This window comes from Podarcis melisellensis (genome assembly GCF_964234715.1).
Source record: "Podarcis melisellensis genome assembly, chromosome: 6".
In the NCBI taxonomy this organism is placed as follows: Eukaryota; Metazoa; Chordata; class Lepidosauria; order Squamata; family Lacertidae; genus Podarcis; species Podarcis melisellensis.
Window position 1 is genome coordinate 7,725,981 of NC_138538.1, and position 16,284 is coordinate 7,742,264.

Below are 16,284 nucleotides of genomic sequence, written 5' to 3' on the forward strand. Positions count from 1 at the left end.
GATGGTGACAGCAGTCACGAAATTAAAAGATGCCTGCTTCTTGCGAGAAAAGCAATGAAAAACCTAGACAGCATCTTAAAAAGCATAGACATCACCTTGCCAACAAAGGTCTGTATAGTTAAAGCTATGGTTTTCCCAGTAGTGATGTATGGAAGTGAGAGCTGGACTATAAAGAAGGCTGATCGCCAAGGAATTGATGCTTTTGAATTATGGTGCTGGAGGAGACTCTTGAGAGTCCCATGGACTGCAAGAAGATCAAACCTATCACTGGGAGGACAGATCCTGAAGCTGAGGCTCCAATACTTTGGCCACCTCAGGAGAAGGGAAGACTCCCTGGAAAAGACACTGATGTTGGGAAAGATGGAGGGCACAAGGAGAAGGGGACGACAGAGGACGAGATGGTTGGACAGTGTTCTCGAAGCTACCAGCATGAGTTTGACCAAACTGCGGGAGGCAGTGGAAGACAGGAGTGCCTGGGGTGCTCTGGTCCGTGGGGTCATGAAGAGTTGGACACGACTAAATGACTAAACAACAACAACATTACATTTCCTGTCCACCTTTTTCTCTGAGGAACTCAGGGTAGTGTACATGTTTCTTGCCCCCCCTTTAACAACAGCCCTGTGAGGTAGGTTTCTCTGTGGGTTCTCGATCAGCATCCTCATCCAGTTCTCCCTTTTAATTACTGTATTTGATTGCTAGATGCCCTGAGGACATGGATTCCAAACACGCACAGAGTTCAATACATCATTGCTCCTTTCCAGAACAGTATAAAACCTATTCTTTCCTCTTTGAGCTGTTTTTCCCCCTGTGGCAGCTGTAGTTCAGAGTTCATAATTGTGACCCATGCTTCATAAACAAGGGGTCAAACAGACCTTAGGTTGGAATCCTGCATCAGCCTCATGGACCAGGGTGGGTCCTATTCCCAAGTAAACAGAGTTGTACTGTTAGCTGGCCAGCACCGAAACAAATCTTCCATATTCCTAACCACCTAAAGGCACCCTTCATTTTTGGAGTTTAAATGGGGTGATTTCTATTGACAGCAGTTTAGCATCAAAGGACTCTCCAGAGCCCTAGTTCCTTGGCCAGTGGAATATTCTTGCACAGGCTGCCTAGATGAAAATCGCAGGGAATCCCCGTGATGACGCTTGGGGAGAAGAACCTCCCAGAACGAAGGATCCTTTCCAGAAGTCTCCCTAGCTGAGAAGCAGCCTGCGTCATTTCACTGCGGGCATATGACACAATATGGCAATCCTGACTTGAGCTGAGCCAGGGTGGGGGTATTTTCCCGGATGCTAAACACAGCAGACCATGTCGCTTTCCACATCCCTGGTTTTCACAGCGTGCGATTTATCCCCGGGCCAACAATGTGCAGGCTCTCTTTCATCCTTAATGTGCTTATTTGGCAAACTGCGTGAGATGCCCTGTGAAAAATAGTATGAATCCATTGAGTCATGGCTGCCTTTCCTTGCCGGCTGGATGCGGGCATGCGGCCTCAAAGGTTAAACTGAGGGGACCAATACCAGAGGTGGTATTCTAGGAGATGCTGAATATCCCTCGTGCCTCTCCATTATGTAGGGTGGGTTTTAAATAGAGTTGCAAAAATTGGGTGCCTCCTGCTCTCTGCCAAGAGCCCTTGGAGTTCCAGCCACCCACCCACCCACCCAGGGTTTCTTTGGAGAATTGAGACAGAGTGGAGACTATCGTAGCTGTAAGAAAGATGGTTTATTCACCTGTTTGCACCATCAGTCTGCATGGGAGGAGTCCAGATCTTACAAAACGGTCATTTCAAGTGGGGTTTGTACCCTCTTCTGAGTTTATGGACTTTCTCAGTTTCATGCTCCCTCAATGCCCTGTTTGGGGGAACTTCCTGCGCCACCCTAAAACTGGTGCTAATGGGGACTGGGGAGCAACATCTACTGCCCTCTGCTGGGGTTTTCTCCTGGTGGCTAAACTCAGCTCCACTGGGAACCAGGTTACAGGATGACACAATGGACTCTTCTGGGGGCTTTTGGGAGAAAAAAAATGGCAGCTGGTGATCTTTGAGAGTGACACAGAAACTCTAATGAAGGGCAATGAGTTCTGTCTTCATCCTCTCCAATTTCAGGGAGGTTAGTTCTCTAGTTTCACCCCCCAAAAAATTCCAGCTGAAAGTTCTTTATGGAGGGCATTGTCTGTTGTTGCCCCAATCCTATTGAATTCCCTTCTTCCCTCTACCATACAGCAAACATTACCCATCAGATGCTTCCAACGTCTTGCAAAGATGTATCTTTTGCTCAGGGTTCCCCTGACCCATTTGACTGGACCTTGATACAGGAATCCAATTAATCTCTGTTTAATTTGATTTTTATTTGCTTTTCTACGTTTTTATGCCATTTTATTTGTTTTCAGTTGCATCCTTGTTTCAATATCCATTGTTTCTATATCCCACACAGTGTACAACAGCACTTGGCTTTCTTTAAAAAACCATTAAGTGGTTTGGAAAAAGCTTTTAAATGGATAATTTTTGGCCTGGCACTAGTTTTTTTGGTGTGCTGTTTTATCTGCTGCTGTTTTCTTGGCATGTGTGCTTTTTTAAAACCGGATTTTATGGGTGACTCCTGGAGTCAGCCTCTAGTTTAACGTCACCCTTTTGTAGACGTGCCGTTTTGTGAACTGCTTTGCTTCTTATTTTTAGAGCACGAAAGGATCACATAAGTATTTCAAATAAGGATCAAAGGAGATCTTTGGATCCCGGCCGCTCCCCTGCCCCGTCTTTTTAACAAAAAGCAAAATATCCTGTTGCTCCTCCTCCTCCTCCTCCTCCTCCTCCTCTTCTTCTTCTTCTTCTTCTTCTTCTTCTTCTTCTTCTTCTTCTTCTTCTTCTTCTTCTTCTTCTTCTTCTTTCCCTCGTAGCCGAGTAAGATTGTCTTTCATCGACACCGTTTTAACAATGAGTCTGTAAGTGACTGTGGAGGCCAATTCTGGATCCATCCTTCCACAGTGGGGACATAGGTTTCCTGGTGGGAGTAGATCACTGTGTGGATTTGCCAAGCGTGCCTTCCTCTTAGCACGTTTCTCCCTTGCGTCCTGAGTTCGAGTGTCTTCAAAGCCCATGACACCTTTGGTAAAGGCTGTTTTCCAGTTGGAGCTCTTGCAGGCAAGTGTTTCCCAATTGTTGGTTTTTATACTACATTTTTTAAAGATTTGCCTTGAGAGAGTTTTCAAACCTCTTTTGCTGACCACCAGCATTACGCTTTTCATTTTTAAGTTCGGAATAGAGAAGTTGCTTTGGAAGGCGATAATCAGCCATCTGCACAACATGACCATCCAAGAAGTTGATGTTGAAGAATCGTTGCTTCAGCACTGGGGATCTGTGGTCCAAAGTATCTCTGCTCTTACAGGTGATTGCATAGAGCTGGTCACAATATGGTAGGGAGAGAGTCAGGATACTGCTGTGGATACGTCAGTCTTTTCCCAATGTGATGCTCTCCAGATATTTTGCAGCACTTCAGGTGGTTGGGGCTGACAGGAGATTTAAGTAAGTCCCAAGGTGAAAAAAAGCTGTCATGAAACTGATACCTTCTCCCACTTGTTTTTGAAGTGGGAAAAGTGTCTTCCTGGCATGGGGGTGTGGGTGGGGGAATTCTGGCTCGTTTCACCACCACAGTGCAGACAATCCTTTATCAATTCCATTCTCCCATCAATTATTTGCAGCATTGCACACAGTTCTGGAGTTTAAGCAAGGTTGCGCACAAGGATTTGGCCCCAAAAGCGAACAGGAAGGAATGTCCCGTGAGTTCACAGAAGTGCCTTCACAGCAGACTGTGATATAAAGCCGACAAGAGCTTCTAAACACCTTGTTCATTTCACCTCTGAAGACGCATCTTCGGGCTTGCAGAGCTGGAGTTGGGGACAAAGTTTTATCGGTTTCTCTGTAGCTTTTCACAGGCTTTTTACAGGGATTACATAATTTAGGTTCGTTGTTGATTTTTCCCCCTCCAGGATTTGGTATCCTGGGGAAGAATTCAGAGTAACACTAAATAAATTATTCCATCAGCTCAGGGCATTTCAGAAGGAATGATCCCTCTGCTCCTCACCTCGTGTGCTGTTCTGGGGGTCCCCTGACTAATTTTTTTTGGGGGAGGCATGTGGGGTATGGAGGAGAGAGGAGGGAACGTTGCATTCGTGGAAGACTTTGCACTGGCTTCTGCAAGCAGGACTTATGAGTTGAACCCAGCCCTGTACAATTGTGGGACGCCAACTCTCCCCCACTTTATGTATCCAGGACAGCTGCTTACCAGCTCCATCTGGTACGCCAGCTGAGACCCTACTGGCCTGCAGACTGACCTTCCAGAGTGGTACATGCCTGGTTATCTCCCACTTGGACTACTACAATATGATCTACCTTTGGGGTTACCTTTGAAGGTGACTCGGAAACTACAACTAATCCAGAAGGTGGCAGCTAGACTGGTGACTTGGAGAAGCTGCCAGGACCATATAACACTGGTCCTGAAAGGCCCCCATTGGCTCCCAGTACATTTCTGAGCAGAATTCTAAGTGTTGGTGCTGACCCTTAAAGTCCTAAACAGCCTCAGCCCTGTATACCTGAAGGAGCGTCTCCACCCCCATCGTTCTGCCCAGACACTGAGGTCCAGCTCTGAGAGCTTTCTGCTGGTTCCCTCACTGCGAGAAGTGAAGGTACAGGGAACCAGGCAGAGGGCCTTCTCGGTAGTGGCACCCACCTTGTGAAACATCCTCCAATTAGATGTCAAGGAGATGAGTAACTATGTAACCCTTAAAAGGCATCTGAAGGCAGCCCTGTATAGGTAAGCTTTTTAATGTACAATGTAGCCTGACGTGTTGCTTTTAGGTTGCCAGACTATAATAATAGGCCAGAAGAAGTCTGTGTTTCACTTTCTGTCTCCCTTACCTTCTGGTGTGGGGTTCTGTACATAGTTTGCTTAGTGTAAAGGTTTTAGTCTTATTGTAAGTTTAAGTTAGGGACGCGGGTGGTGCTGTGGGTTAAACCACAGAGCCTAGGACTTGCTGATCAGAAAGTCGGTGGTTCGAATCCCCGCCACGGGGTGAGCTCCTGTTGCTTGGCCCCAGCTCCTGCCAACCTAGCAGTTCGAAAGCACGTCAAAGTGCAAGTAGATAAATAGGTACCACTCCAGCGGGAAAGTAAACGGTGTTTCCATGTGCTGCTCTGGTTCGCCACAAGTGGCTTAGTCCTGCTGGCCACATGACCCGGAAGCTGTACACCGGCTCCCTCGACCAATAAAGTGAGATGAGCGCCACAACCTCAGAGTCGGTCACGACTGGACCTAATGGTCAGGGGTCCCTTTACCTTACATGTTACTCTAAATGTGTCATGTGATGTAATGTCAAGGTTCTAAAAATTAAAACCAACTGCATGGGGATCTGGATTGGGCCACAATCCACGCAGGGTGGCAGTGGTGTTTTAATGCATCCACTCTCTGCCGCAATTTGAAAAGAATCATTCTTCCCCCCACCCATAAATATTGCATAGCAATTAAGGATTGATAGGTCAGGAGCAAACTGAGCAAACTGAGACCTAGGGGTGGCCCCAGGGGCTGTCACGGGAGGCGGACCCTGGTGATGTCACGGGCAATTCTTCCTCTGTGTTCCCTCCCACCACTGAGTCCTGGAGATGGAGGTTAATTGGGAGAGGGAAGGAGGGAGTGGTGAAGGTCAGAACTGCTCCCCAAGACACACAATAATTTGCAGCCAGCTCCTGCCAGTCTGAAGCTTGGAACTGCACACATTAGTCTGCTTAATATATCCATTCTTTAAGGCATTCTCTCTGTCACCTGGTTATTCAAACCCTTCTCCTGCCACAACCCCAGAGTTGGCCACAACTGGACCTAATGGTCAGGGGTCCCTTTACCTTTACCTTTACAACTCCATTTTGAGATTATCAGGAAATGGAGACTGGAAATAGACGGGAAGAAAGGCACAGATGTTCTTAAGAAGTATTTCATCATCAGTGGATGAAAGGAGACAAGCAACAGTTGCAAAGAGAGAGGATCTGTCCATCATATTAGAGTCCCAATCTATGCACTGCTCCCATTCCCAATGGATATCGCATAGATGTTTCCAAAGTGATCGAAGAATTTAATTTTAGATGCTATGATTTACAAAATGCCATTTAAAAATATATACCAGATGGAGAGATTCTGCATTTTTCTGTGAATTGCACATCTAGATTTTTCTCACTGTCCTCTCTGCTGATCTTTAAGGTGATGCCGAGAAGGTCACACACGGTGGAGGTTTAACTCTCTTCTTTGTAATTAGGATTAATAACACTTGCCTTTCAAATGAAGAGGATTAATTAATTCTTGTAAGTCACCAGAGAGCCTCTTTATTATTATAGGTAGTGATTTCATCTGCAGGAAAGCTCCTCTGGTTAAATCTTAAAAAGTGCTATAGCAGGCTATAACTCAGCCACCGCAGAATGGCAGAATTTGTCTTCCTGAGTTGGACAGAAGTGTATTTATCTAGAATATATAATGACAAGAAGAGCTCTGTTGCTTATGCTACCTGGAGAATTAAAAGTATTTTCCTAAGGTCTGTCCTTCCTCCCTGCAAATGCTATGGGTGCAATTCCATGTAGTCTTAAGTGGGGAATGCGTGTGCAGAACAAGTACGCTCGGGCAACAGGACTGACTTGCGGGTTCCCCTTCTGAGCAGATTTAGCACACATGTTCCACAACAACTTAGGGCTCACTCTTAATTTCAGGGTTGTGAGTTCAAGCCCCACATTGGGCAAAAGATTCCCTCATTGCAGCGGGTTGGACTAGATGACCCTTGTGGCCCCTTCAAACTCTACAATTCTATGATTCACACTTACCTTTCCTCCCGTGCTTTCTAGGCACAGTTTTCCCTCCCAGTGTGGTCCTTTCCCTGTGAAAAACTCACTCTTTAATGCTGAATCAGAACAAACAGCAATTAGGGGTTTCTGCAGATTGCTGTTTGCTCCAATTCTGCAGTAAAGAGTGGACCTGGGCCTTGAAATGCCGTACTAAAGGAAATCCAGATGAACCCTTGGTTTAATCCTGCCCTGCAGGTCTGGATATCCTTGCGCACAGATCTAGGATGTCTAACTTTAGAGACACTGTTGCTTCCTTAAGGAGCATCTCTTCTCAGTTTATCCTGCCTCAGAAGGAAGGTAGGAGCACTTCTTTTCCCATCAGGATTTAGCCTAGCTTTCTTCCTGACATGCTTATCTTCTGTTTGCAGGGATTTTTATGTCTTGAAAAACATCTTATTGCTGGAGCCCACACCTGCAGCAAGATATGGTAGAAGCCTGTCTCCCATTTATCTCTTCAGAGAGAACATCTAGCTCAACATTTTATCGTTTCTGCTGTTGCTAAATATATAAGAAAAGATCACGAGAGTTTTCCAAACCAGAACAATGATGTGTGGAGCAAAATAAGCTGTGATTATATATATATATGTGTGTATATATATATATATATATATATATATATATATATATATATATATACATGCAAAGTAGTTCAAATTCTTTCATCCATCTGCATTGATTTTATGAGCCAGCTGAAAATTGGTGAGAACACTGGGAAGAGGCGGGATTGAAGATATAAGGATTTGAATGAAGACAAATGCTTGCTTGACTCAAATCTTGTTCAGGGTGTGCAGGGTTGATGTGCATCAGCTTAAATGCAAATTTGCAAAGTTCTGGGTGGTTTCAAATCAGATTTTTTAAGAATTACACATGCCATTGTAGGCAATGTTTGAATTTCGCAGTGTGTGATGTGCAGAATTTCTGGCGAGTTTGTTGAAGACAGCTTTCCAATTTTCACAATTTGCGGTTATGATTTCCAGTTAATTGAAGTCTTTTGGTGCTCCATTCTGGCTGAAGCTTTCATCCTTTACAGAGATAACCGCTTTCATTCCGCTCTGTTCTGCCCTTTTCCTTCGGGCCATGCCTGAGATGTTCCAAGTGACCTTTGTAAACGGTGCGCAGTAGACAAGTGTGGAGAAACTTGCAATCGCGGACATGCCCATCTTTGGTCCCCGTTTAGTGTATGTAATATGTTGAGATGCTGGGATTGAAGTTGAGACCGTTCCCATGCAACACGTATGCTTTATCATTGAGCTGTGGCACCAGAGTCTTTTGAATTTTAATAGCCTAACTGTTGGGGCAGTGAATGGGGATTCCAGCTCCTCACAGCTATTTAGGGCACACCTACCCGGCTCAAACCAGTTTAACAACAATATCTTCCACACCAAGGGACTAGCTCTGTTGAGGGCATGCGTTCGTGGGTTAGGAATTGCTAAAATGTAATCCGCAGCCTTTCACCCCAAACTACAGCTCTGATGATTCTCTGGAAGATCAGAATTTGTAGAAAGCTGATGTCAGGTGTGTAGATGTGGTCATGGTGGCACCTTGATTGTGGTTGAGAAAAAGAATACTCCTTTGGGGAATCTTAACATTGGCTTCATGTACCAAATCTACTGTAAGTGGACAGGTTTTTCTCATTCTTATGGTCTTTATTGATGTTGGAACAGCAGAGGGATGTAATAAAGGAAATCATTTTGGAGGGTGACGTTTATTTGGCCTCGGGCAACAGTTTGTTGATCGGCTCACTTACAGGAATCCTTTTCTCGGCTATAACCTTTCTGTGGTTTGTTCCCTCATGTTCTACATCAGCAGTGGGGAAACCTATGGTCTGCAGGCCCAATAAGACCCAATAGTGGTCCTAAATTGGCCTGTGAGGCTATTTTACCCAACCTTTAGCTAGCTACCTGATGCCCTAGGCAATGTCAGGTGTGGAGCAGGCAAGGTCTTGGCTGCACAGGAGCATAAAATGCACTCCTGGTTTTTCCTAGGCACCCACCCCAATTGCTCATAATCCAGAAACTAGTTTTGACCGATAGATTTATGTGTTTAAAATATTATGCTGAATCTAGGCCTCTAAAGTTGGCTGACTGCTGAGCCCTTTCAGAGTTTACCTGCTTGATGGAACTCTCTTAGCTCATGTGCTAATTTTCTTCGTTCTGTTTCTTTTCTTCCCACCTTCCTTTTTTTTTAAAAAAACTTTGCTTTCTCCCCTTTTGGTTTCTCCCGTCCTCTTTTTTTCTTACCTCACCTTTCCCCCCCTTTTTTGAAAACACTCGAAACCTAAAGCTCACAAACGCAAACCTATGGGGCTTCCAGGTATGGAGATGCATGTGGATTGAAGTTCGTGTGTCATGTTGTGGTCGTTTTGTTTTGTTTTGTTGGGAATGAACCCTGCTAAGCTTGGTTTTAGACACATGAAAAGAGAGACCCTCTACACAACGCAGGCGACAAAGCCACATAGCCAGGCACTGACACCTACACAATATTACGGTTCCGTGCACCTTCTCTGCAAAACGTATCAGATATTGCTTGGCATAGAAAAATGGGTCGAGAAATGGCTCTTTCAAATTAAGAAGAAAACTGGTGAGTACGGAGGGCCGGACGAGTTTGTCATTTCCCAGCAAACATTTTAAGCACCCTGTGTTTATACATCTACAAAGGGTGACTGGGTTTCCCTAAAATCTAGGAGAGAACTGGATCTTCACCATTCACCTGGCCTGTGGCTGTATGAATAAACAGACACTGCTATGAGGGCAACCCTGCTTTATAACTGGGCACAGTGCTTCGCACCAGTCCTTTTAAGTGTGTTTTATATTTTTGTCAATTGATGGCTTTCTATAGCACTCCTGCTGATCCCTCCTCTCTCTTCTGCATTTTCTTTATCTACTAACTTCCTCTCCGCCTCCACCACAATCTTCACACCCGCTTATTTCTGTCCTCTATGCAAGCCCCTGAACGCAGGAAGCTACCCTTTAGCAAGTCATGCCATTGGTCCATAGAGCCCAATACTGTCTACTGTAGCGGGCAGCAGCTGTCCGGCATGCTGGAAAAACCTGCTGCCTGAGATTCTTTTTAATGAGAGTTGCCGGGCATTGGACCTTCTTACTGTGTCTTTTAGGGCCTAACTACACGTTACTCTAGGCACGCGGGTGGCGCTGTGGGTTAAACCACAAAGCCTAGGACTTGCCGATCAGAAGGTCGGTGGTTCGAATCCCTGCGACGGGGTGAGCTCCCGTTGCTCGGTCCCTGCTCCTGCCCACCTAGCAGTTCGAAAGCATGTCAAAGTGCAAGTAGATAAATAGGTACCACTCCGGCGGGAAGGTTAACGCCGTTTCCATGTGCTGCTCGGGTTCGCCAGAAGCGGCTTAGTCATGTTGGCCACATGACCCGGAAGCTGTATGCCGGCTCCCTTGGCCAATAAAGCGAGATGAGCGCCGCAACCCCAGAGTCGGCCACGACTGGACCTAATGGTCAGGGGTCCCTTTACCTTTACCTTACATGTTACTCTAAATGTGTCATGTGATGTAATGTCAAGGTTCTAAAAATTAAAACCAACTGCATGGGGATCTGGATTGGGCCACAATCCACGCAGGGTGGCAGTGGTGTTTTAATGCATCCACCTCTCTGCCGCAATTTGAAAAGAATCATTCTTCCCCCCACCCATAAATATTACATAGCAATTAAGGATTGATAGGTCAGGAGCAAACTGAGCAAACTGAGACCTAGGGGTGGCCCCAGGGGCTGTCATGGGAGGCGGACCCTGGTGATGTCATGGGCAATTCTTCCTCTGTGTTCCCTCCCACCACTGAGTCCTGGAGATGGAGGTTAATTGGGAGAGGGAAGGAGGGAGTGGTAGAGGTCACAACTGCTCCCCAAGACACACAATAATTTGCAGCCAGCTCCTGCCAGTCTGAAGCTTGGAACTGCACACATAGTCTGCTTAATATATACATTTTTTAAAGGCATTCTCTATGTCACCTGGTTATTCAAACCCTCCTTCTGCCACTTGGAGGGGAACAGGCAAGCCTGGTGACTTCAGACCAGCACGGAGGTCTGACAACTCCAATAGCAATAATTTCAAAACTCCTACTGGTGTCAAAGAGAGTTTTTGCCTTTCTATCTCTATTTACCATGCCCCCATGGACCTCCATTAAAACTGGTCCTCATTTCTAGTCCGCCAGAAATTCACTTCCTTATTTTTAGGTTCTGTGCAGCTGGCATAATGTATAAAGACTTGATCATGAGGGGGGTCATCTGGATTGGGTGGTATTCAGCTTTTACTCACCATTGACCTATTGAAATTAATGGACCCAACTGAGTCATGTTCATTAATCTCGACAGGTCTACTCTGAGTAAAAGTTGAATGCCGCTCATTTATTTTGTTCCGTCCCACAAAGCTGGATATCAGTGGTATTTTGGGGCCGGGGAATGCTGTAATCGGCACAACCCCACGTAAGAAGTTCATTGCCATTGAGGCGATGTAGAACTGCATAGTGGGAAGTGGGATTTTGTTTGCTTCCTTGGCACCTTGGTAATGTCTGAATTGGATCTACACCCTTGCTTTTGAAAGAGCTAAGCCCAATGGTCATGAAGGAAGGATGAGTGATACAGGTATCCAGCAGCTTTTGGCAACGTGGGACAATTTTTAAGAAAAACTGCCTTCCAGTGTACCTACCGTTCTCCTTTTCTCTCTTTTCACATCTCACTCACCCTTTCACTTTTCTTTTCTTAATCCTTTTCTGTTTGAATGAAGACAGACGTAAAATTTGTAAATTAAGACCCGGTGGGTGATCCTCACCAAATAATAATAATAATAATAATAATAATAATAATAATAAATTTTTATTTATATCCCGCCCACCCCAGCCGAAGCTGGGCTCAGGGCGGCTAACAACAATAAAATAATACAACATTCTAAAATCATTTCATTATAAAATTAATTCAAATCAAATTGATGGCAACTATTGGGCTAGAGTTCTATGAAGATTGCCAAAGGAGGGAGTCAGGCTGTGCTGTGGCCAATAGCCTGGTGGAACAGCTCTGTCTTGCAGGCCCTGTGGAAAGATGTCAAGTCCCGCAGGGCCCTAGTCTCTTGTGACAGAGCGTTCCACCAGATCGGAGCCACAGCCGAAAAAGCCCTGGCTCTGGTTGAGGCCAGCCTAACCTCTCTGTGGCCTGGGACCTTCAAGATGTTTTTGTTTGAAGACCGTAAGTTCCTCTGTGGGACATACCAGGAGAGGTGGTCCCGTAGATAGGAGGGTCCTAGGCTGTGTAGGGCTTTAAACCATGCTTTGCAAAGAACATAGTAGATGTACATACATTCCAACAAGTTAAATGCTGGATCAGGGCTGTCTAGGGTCTTCTTTTCCCCTTTTAAGCAGCCAATGTACACCCACTTGTTTCTATGTCCATCCTGTCGCTTTTTTTTTTTTTGCAAAGCTACCGCATATCACACTGGTCTTTATCCTCATCTTTCCCTCTGGTAGATGTTAGTGGCTTCATTGGTGCAACTCACTTTAGGGAAGGCCACAACCCGTTCGTAGGTTGTGCCGCAACAGTTGATGAGCACCATTTTAACCACTTCCATCTGCCAGGAGCAGCCCTGTTCCTCTCTCTGCATTGTTTTCCCTGCTGTAAAATGGGTAAGTAGCTGTGCTCATCCCACAAAATATATGCGCAGGAGTAGAAGGCAGCTTCCTATTGACATTGTGCAAACGGTCTTCTAAATACTTGCACCTGGCTCTGATTTCCATCCCTTCACTTAACCTGTCTTCACTCTGAACTGTTTCCTTGAGCTGATCTCCTCCACCCAGCCCCCTCTCTCTTCCCCCCTGCTCCCCTCCCCTTGGAACTGCTTCATGTGTAACAAATAAAATTAACCCTTTGTGGTGTGTGCACGCGTGCATTTTGTGGGAGTTGTGTATTGTTTCGTTCAGCCCATTCTTGTGTTTTTGTGTCCGGTATCGTTAGCTGACCGCTTCGAGGCATGGCCCAGCGTTACTGACCTTGCCTTAATGATGTGTGTGCTTCTCAGTAATTAGCCACCTGTGTTTCCCTTTTGCTATGGGCAGTGAGCAACTGGTATCCTCCTATTTTACACGCTACTGCGGCAGAAGAGCAGATTGTCCATCTTAATGACGACTTTTAGCTTCCCATGAGTGATGTGCGTAATGAAGTCAATGAACCAGGCAGGAATCCGAAGACTTGATTGGGTTGGGCTGCATGCGCTGTGTTTTCATCCTGATGGTTTAAATCTCTGTGCCTAGCTGTTTAAGTGAAGCATGCTCCTTTCCAACAAGGTGACACCTCTTCCGGGAAAAGAGAGGATATTAAAATATCACTGAGTCCAAGCATGCAACAACAGAGCTGTCCAGGCTAAATTAAAGATAAGAGAGTTTTGGGGCATGTTGTCTCTCTTCCCACATTACTTTTTGAGGGATGCATCAAAGCCCTGAATTATGTAAGGCAATAACGTCCAACTTGGCAAATTTGATACTTTCAATGTTTTGGTCTGCACAATAAAATCAATATTGGGAATGGTGAACATGGGCATTTTTGCAAGGGAACTGAAGCAAAAAAAGAAAAGAAAAAAATCTCCTTGAGAACTGCCCCTCAAACCCTTCCTAATTAATTTCTGCCTGAAAATAATGTATACTCAGGGCTTTTTTTTCAGCCGGAACTCACCGAACTCAGTTTGGGCACCATTGCTATTCTAAGAGAATGAGGGAGGTGTTCATGGTGAGTTCCGGCACCTCTTTTTCTACAAAAATGTAGCACTGGGTATACTGTATTACTAATACTGGATTCCAGTCTACACTTGTGGTCATATATCCATGTTTCTAGAACCTGTTTTGCCCTGATTATGGCCAGAATTAGTTTTATTAGCAACAAGCAGAAGCGGGGAGACAGGACTTCAGTCCAACTATGTAGCCCAGCAACCACCAGTAAAGATCCAGTGCTGCCAGTAAGAAGGAAGGCCTCGGGCTCTGTTGCTTGGCAACCGCCAGTTGCCAAGGCCACTACAGCCCATATTTTCTAGTTTCAAGGCAGGAGTTTCTGTTCATTACATTAAGAGTCAAACTACAGATTAAGCACTTGTAAAAATATAAGAAGAGGGCTGCTGGACTGGACCAAAGACATTACAGTATCATTATTATTATTATTATTATTATTATTATTATTATTATTATTATTATCATCATCATCATTTCTATACTGCTTTAGATTGTAAAGAAAACATCTCAAAGCGGTTGACAACACATTGAAACATCCCATAAAACCACCCAGAATAAAACGAGTTCAAGCTTCCAGGAAAATATTTCAGATCCTTCTCTAAGGGGCATTCTGCTTTCCCCATATTTATTTAACGACTTAATTTACAGAGCTGCCCCATAGCAGAAGTACTCTAGGAAGGCAGTGTGGTGTAGTGGTTAGAGTATCTAGTCCAACGTTTTGTTTTTGGATTTGCTGCTTGAATTTCGGCCTCTGCAAAGCCCACGAGCAGGACATGAATAAACACAGTCCTCTCCTGCAATTACCCCATAGCAACTGCTAGATTGTAGAGGCAGCATAGAGACTTCATGACTTCTAGCCTTTGATAGCCTTATCAAATGCATTGGTCTAACCCCCCTTTAGAACAATCTGATTTGGTGGTCATTGCCGGTGGCGCTGTGGATTAAACCACAGAGCCTAGGACTTGCTGATCAGAAGGTCGGCGGTTCGAATCCCCGCAACGGGGTGAGCTCCCATTGCTCGGTCCCTGTTCCTGCCAACCTAGCAGTTCAAAAGCACGTCAAAGTGCAAGTAGATAATTAGGTACCGCTCCGGTGGGAAGGTAAACAGCGTTTCCGTGCACTGCTCTAGTTCGCCAGAAGCGGCTTCGTCATGCTAGCCACATGACCTGGAAGCTGTACGCCGGCTCCCTCGGCCAATAAAGCGAGATGAGCGCCGCAACCCCAGAGTCGGCCACGACTGGACCTAATGGTCAGGGGTCCCTTTACCTTTACCATATCTAGTGTTGTGAGATAAGTAGAAAAATAGCCACCCTCTTTTTCCACACAATGCATAATTCCCCTTAATCATGTCTCCCTTTATTTTCATTTCCCCGCTCAAACCCTGAAGCCCCAGTCATGTAGGCTTTCCTCACAGGGGAATGCATCTGTGTCTTCTGTTTCCCCTCGATTTGGGGTGAAGGAAGCCCCAATTGTTATTCTGACTGCAGCATGGGAAGAGGTGAGGCTTAATCTCTCCCACCCCAGCTATGATCAGGAAGAAAATGCTTTTCCCCACCCCACCCACATAACACATGGGGATAGTGTTTTGTTAAAAAATAAAAAGTTTTGTTAAGTGTAACATGTAGTTCAGCCCTCAGAGCTCTGAAGAAGACTGCAGGGAAAACTACAGCTGATACCTAGCCCTGATGGATGGATGCCCTATTTTAATGTAGAAGCCAGATCTCATAAAAATATGATTTGAGGATTCTGTGGGTTCCTCCCTTGACACTTGAAGACTCTTTTCTTCACCCCACTCAAACCCATGGACACCACCAGGATTAAAGCATTGTTGTGATACTTTGCCAAACTCCCCATACATCACTGCTTTTTATGGCATTCTCTTTACACTAAAGATTTTCCTTAGATTCCTGGGTCTTCCTCCTAGTCCAAGGAAGTCCAAGGAAGAGCTTATGAGGCTTATGTGGAAGGAAACGCCAGAGGCCAAATGGACCTCTGAGGTGATCGTCATGTAAAGGGAAGGCTCTGAAAACTGAGGACAGGGTGGAAAAGATTTGCTGTCAGCCTTGCCTCCTGAGAAACAGCAGTGTGACACACCGCTGACTGCTGTGCTCAGGTTTAACTAATCCTTTTGGTCCTCCTCTCTCCAGGAGTTTAAAGCCAAGAGATTAGGGGGACAGCCTTCCCCATCTGCATTTTGCTATTTTTATCTCATCCCCGCCTTCTTTTGGGGTGTCTAAGCTATTAAAAGCCATTCCTCTCCTTCTGTATTTGCAAGGCAGAATTGCAGGGGAGGGGAGCGTTTTCCACAACAAGAAGTTGAAATGCATGGCTTCTTGTCTCAGTCTGAGTTTTCCTCCTCTCATTTCTCTTTCTTCCATTTTAGGCTCATCCCGCCTTTGAACCAGCTGGAGCTCCTGAGGAACCTGAAGAGCAAATCTGGACTGACTTTCAGGTGAGTTAGATGGCCGTGGATCCAGCCCACTCCCTCAAAGAAAATGTCATAGACAACACTAGACTCCTTCCATAGGCACCCTTTATATGTGTTATGTGAACATGCAATGCGTGCGTGTGTGTGTTTGTTAGTTAGGACTGGGTGATGTATTGATATGTCGTCCAAAATTGGTTTGAAGTCCACATCGTGCTAACGGTTTCATGATATTTGACATGGCGACGTATCACGAA

The 16,284-nt window shown here is 45.3% G+C and overlaps 1 protein-coding gene and 1 long non-coding RNA gene across 10 annotated transcripts in view; both read left to right on the forward strand.

Annotated features, from left to right (window-relative positions):
• Nucleotides 1–16,284, forward strand: part of LOC309373294 — a 150,005-nt gene that overhangs the window by 87,825 nt on the left and 45,896 nt on the right. The gene's annotated exons all lie outside the window — the stretch shown is intronic.
• KCNQ2 (potassium voltage-gated channel subfamily Q member 2) overlaps nt 1–16,284 on the forward strand; it is a 137,573-nt gene that overhangs the window by 77,173 nt on the left and 44,116 nt on the right. For 6 of the 9 annotated variants that reach the window (XM_081916756.1, XM_081916761.1, XM_081916759.1 and 3 more), the window contains exons 9-10: nt 9,155–9,184; nt 15,986–16,054. In XM_081916756.1, the coding sequence (XP_081772882.1) occupies nt 9,155–9,184; nt 15,986–16,054 (99 nt within the window). The remainder of the gene's footprint in view (nt 1–9,154; nt 9,185–15,985; nt 16,055–16,284) is intronic. The other 3 variants (XM_081916758.1, XM_081916762.1, XM_081916764.1) reach the window with 1 other exon arrangement.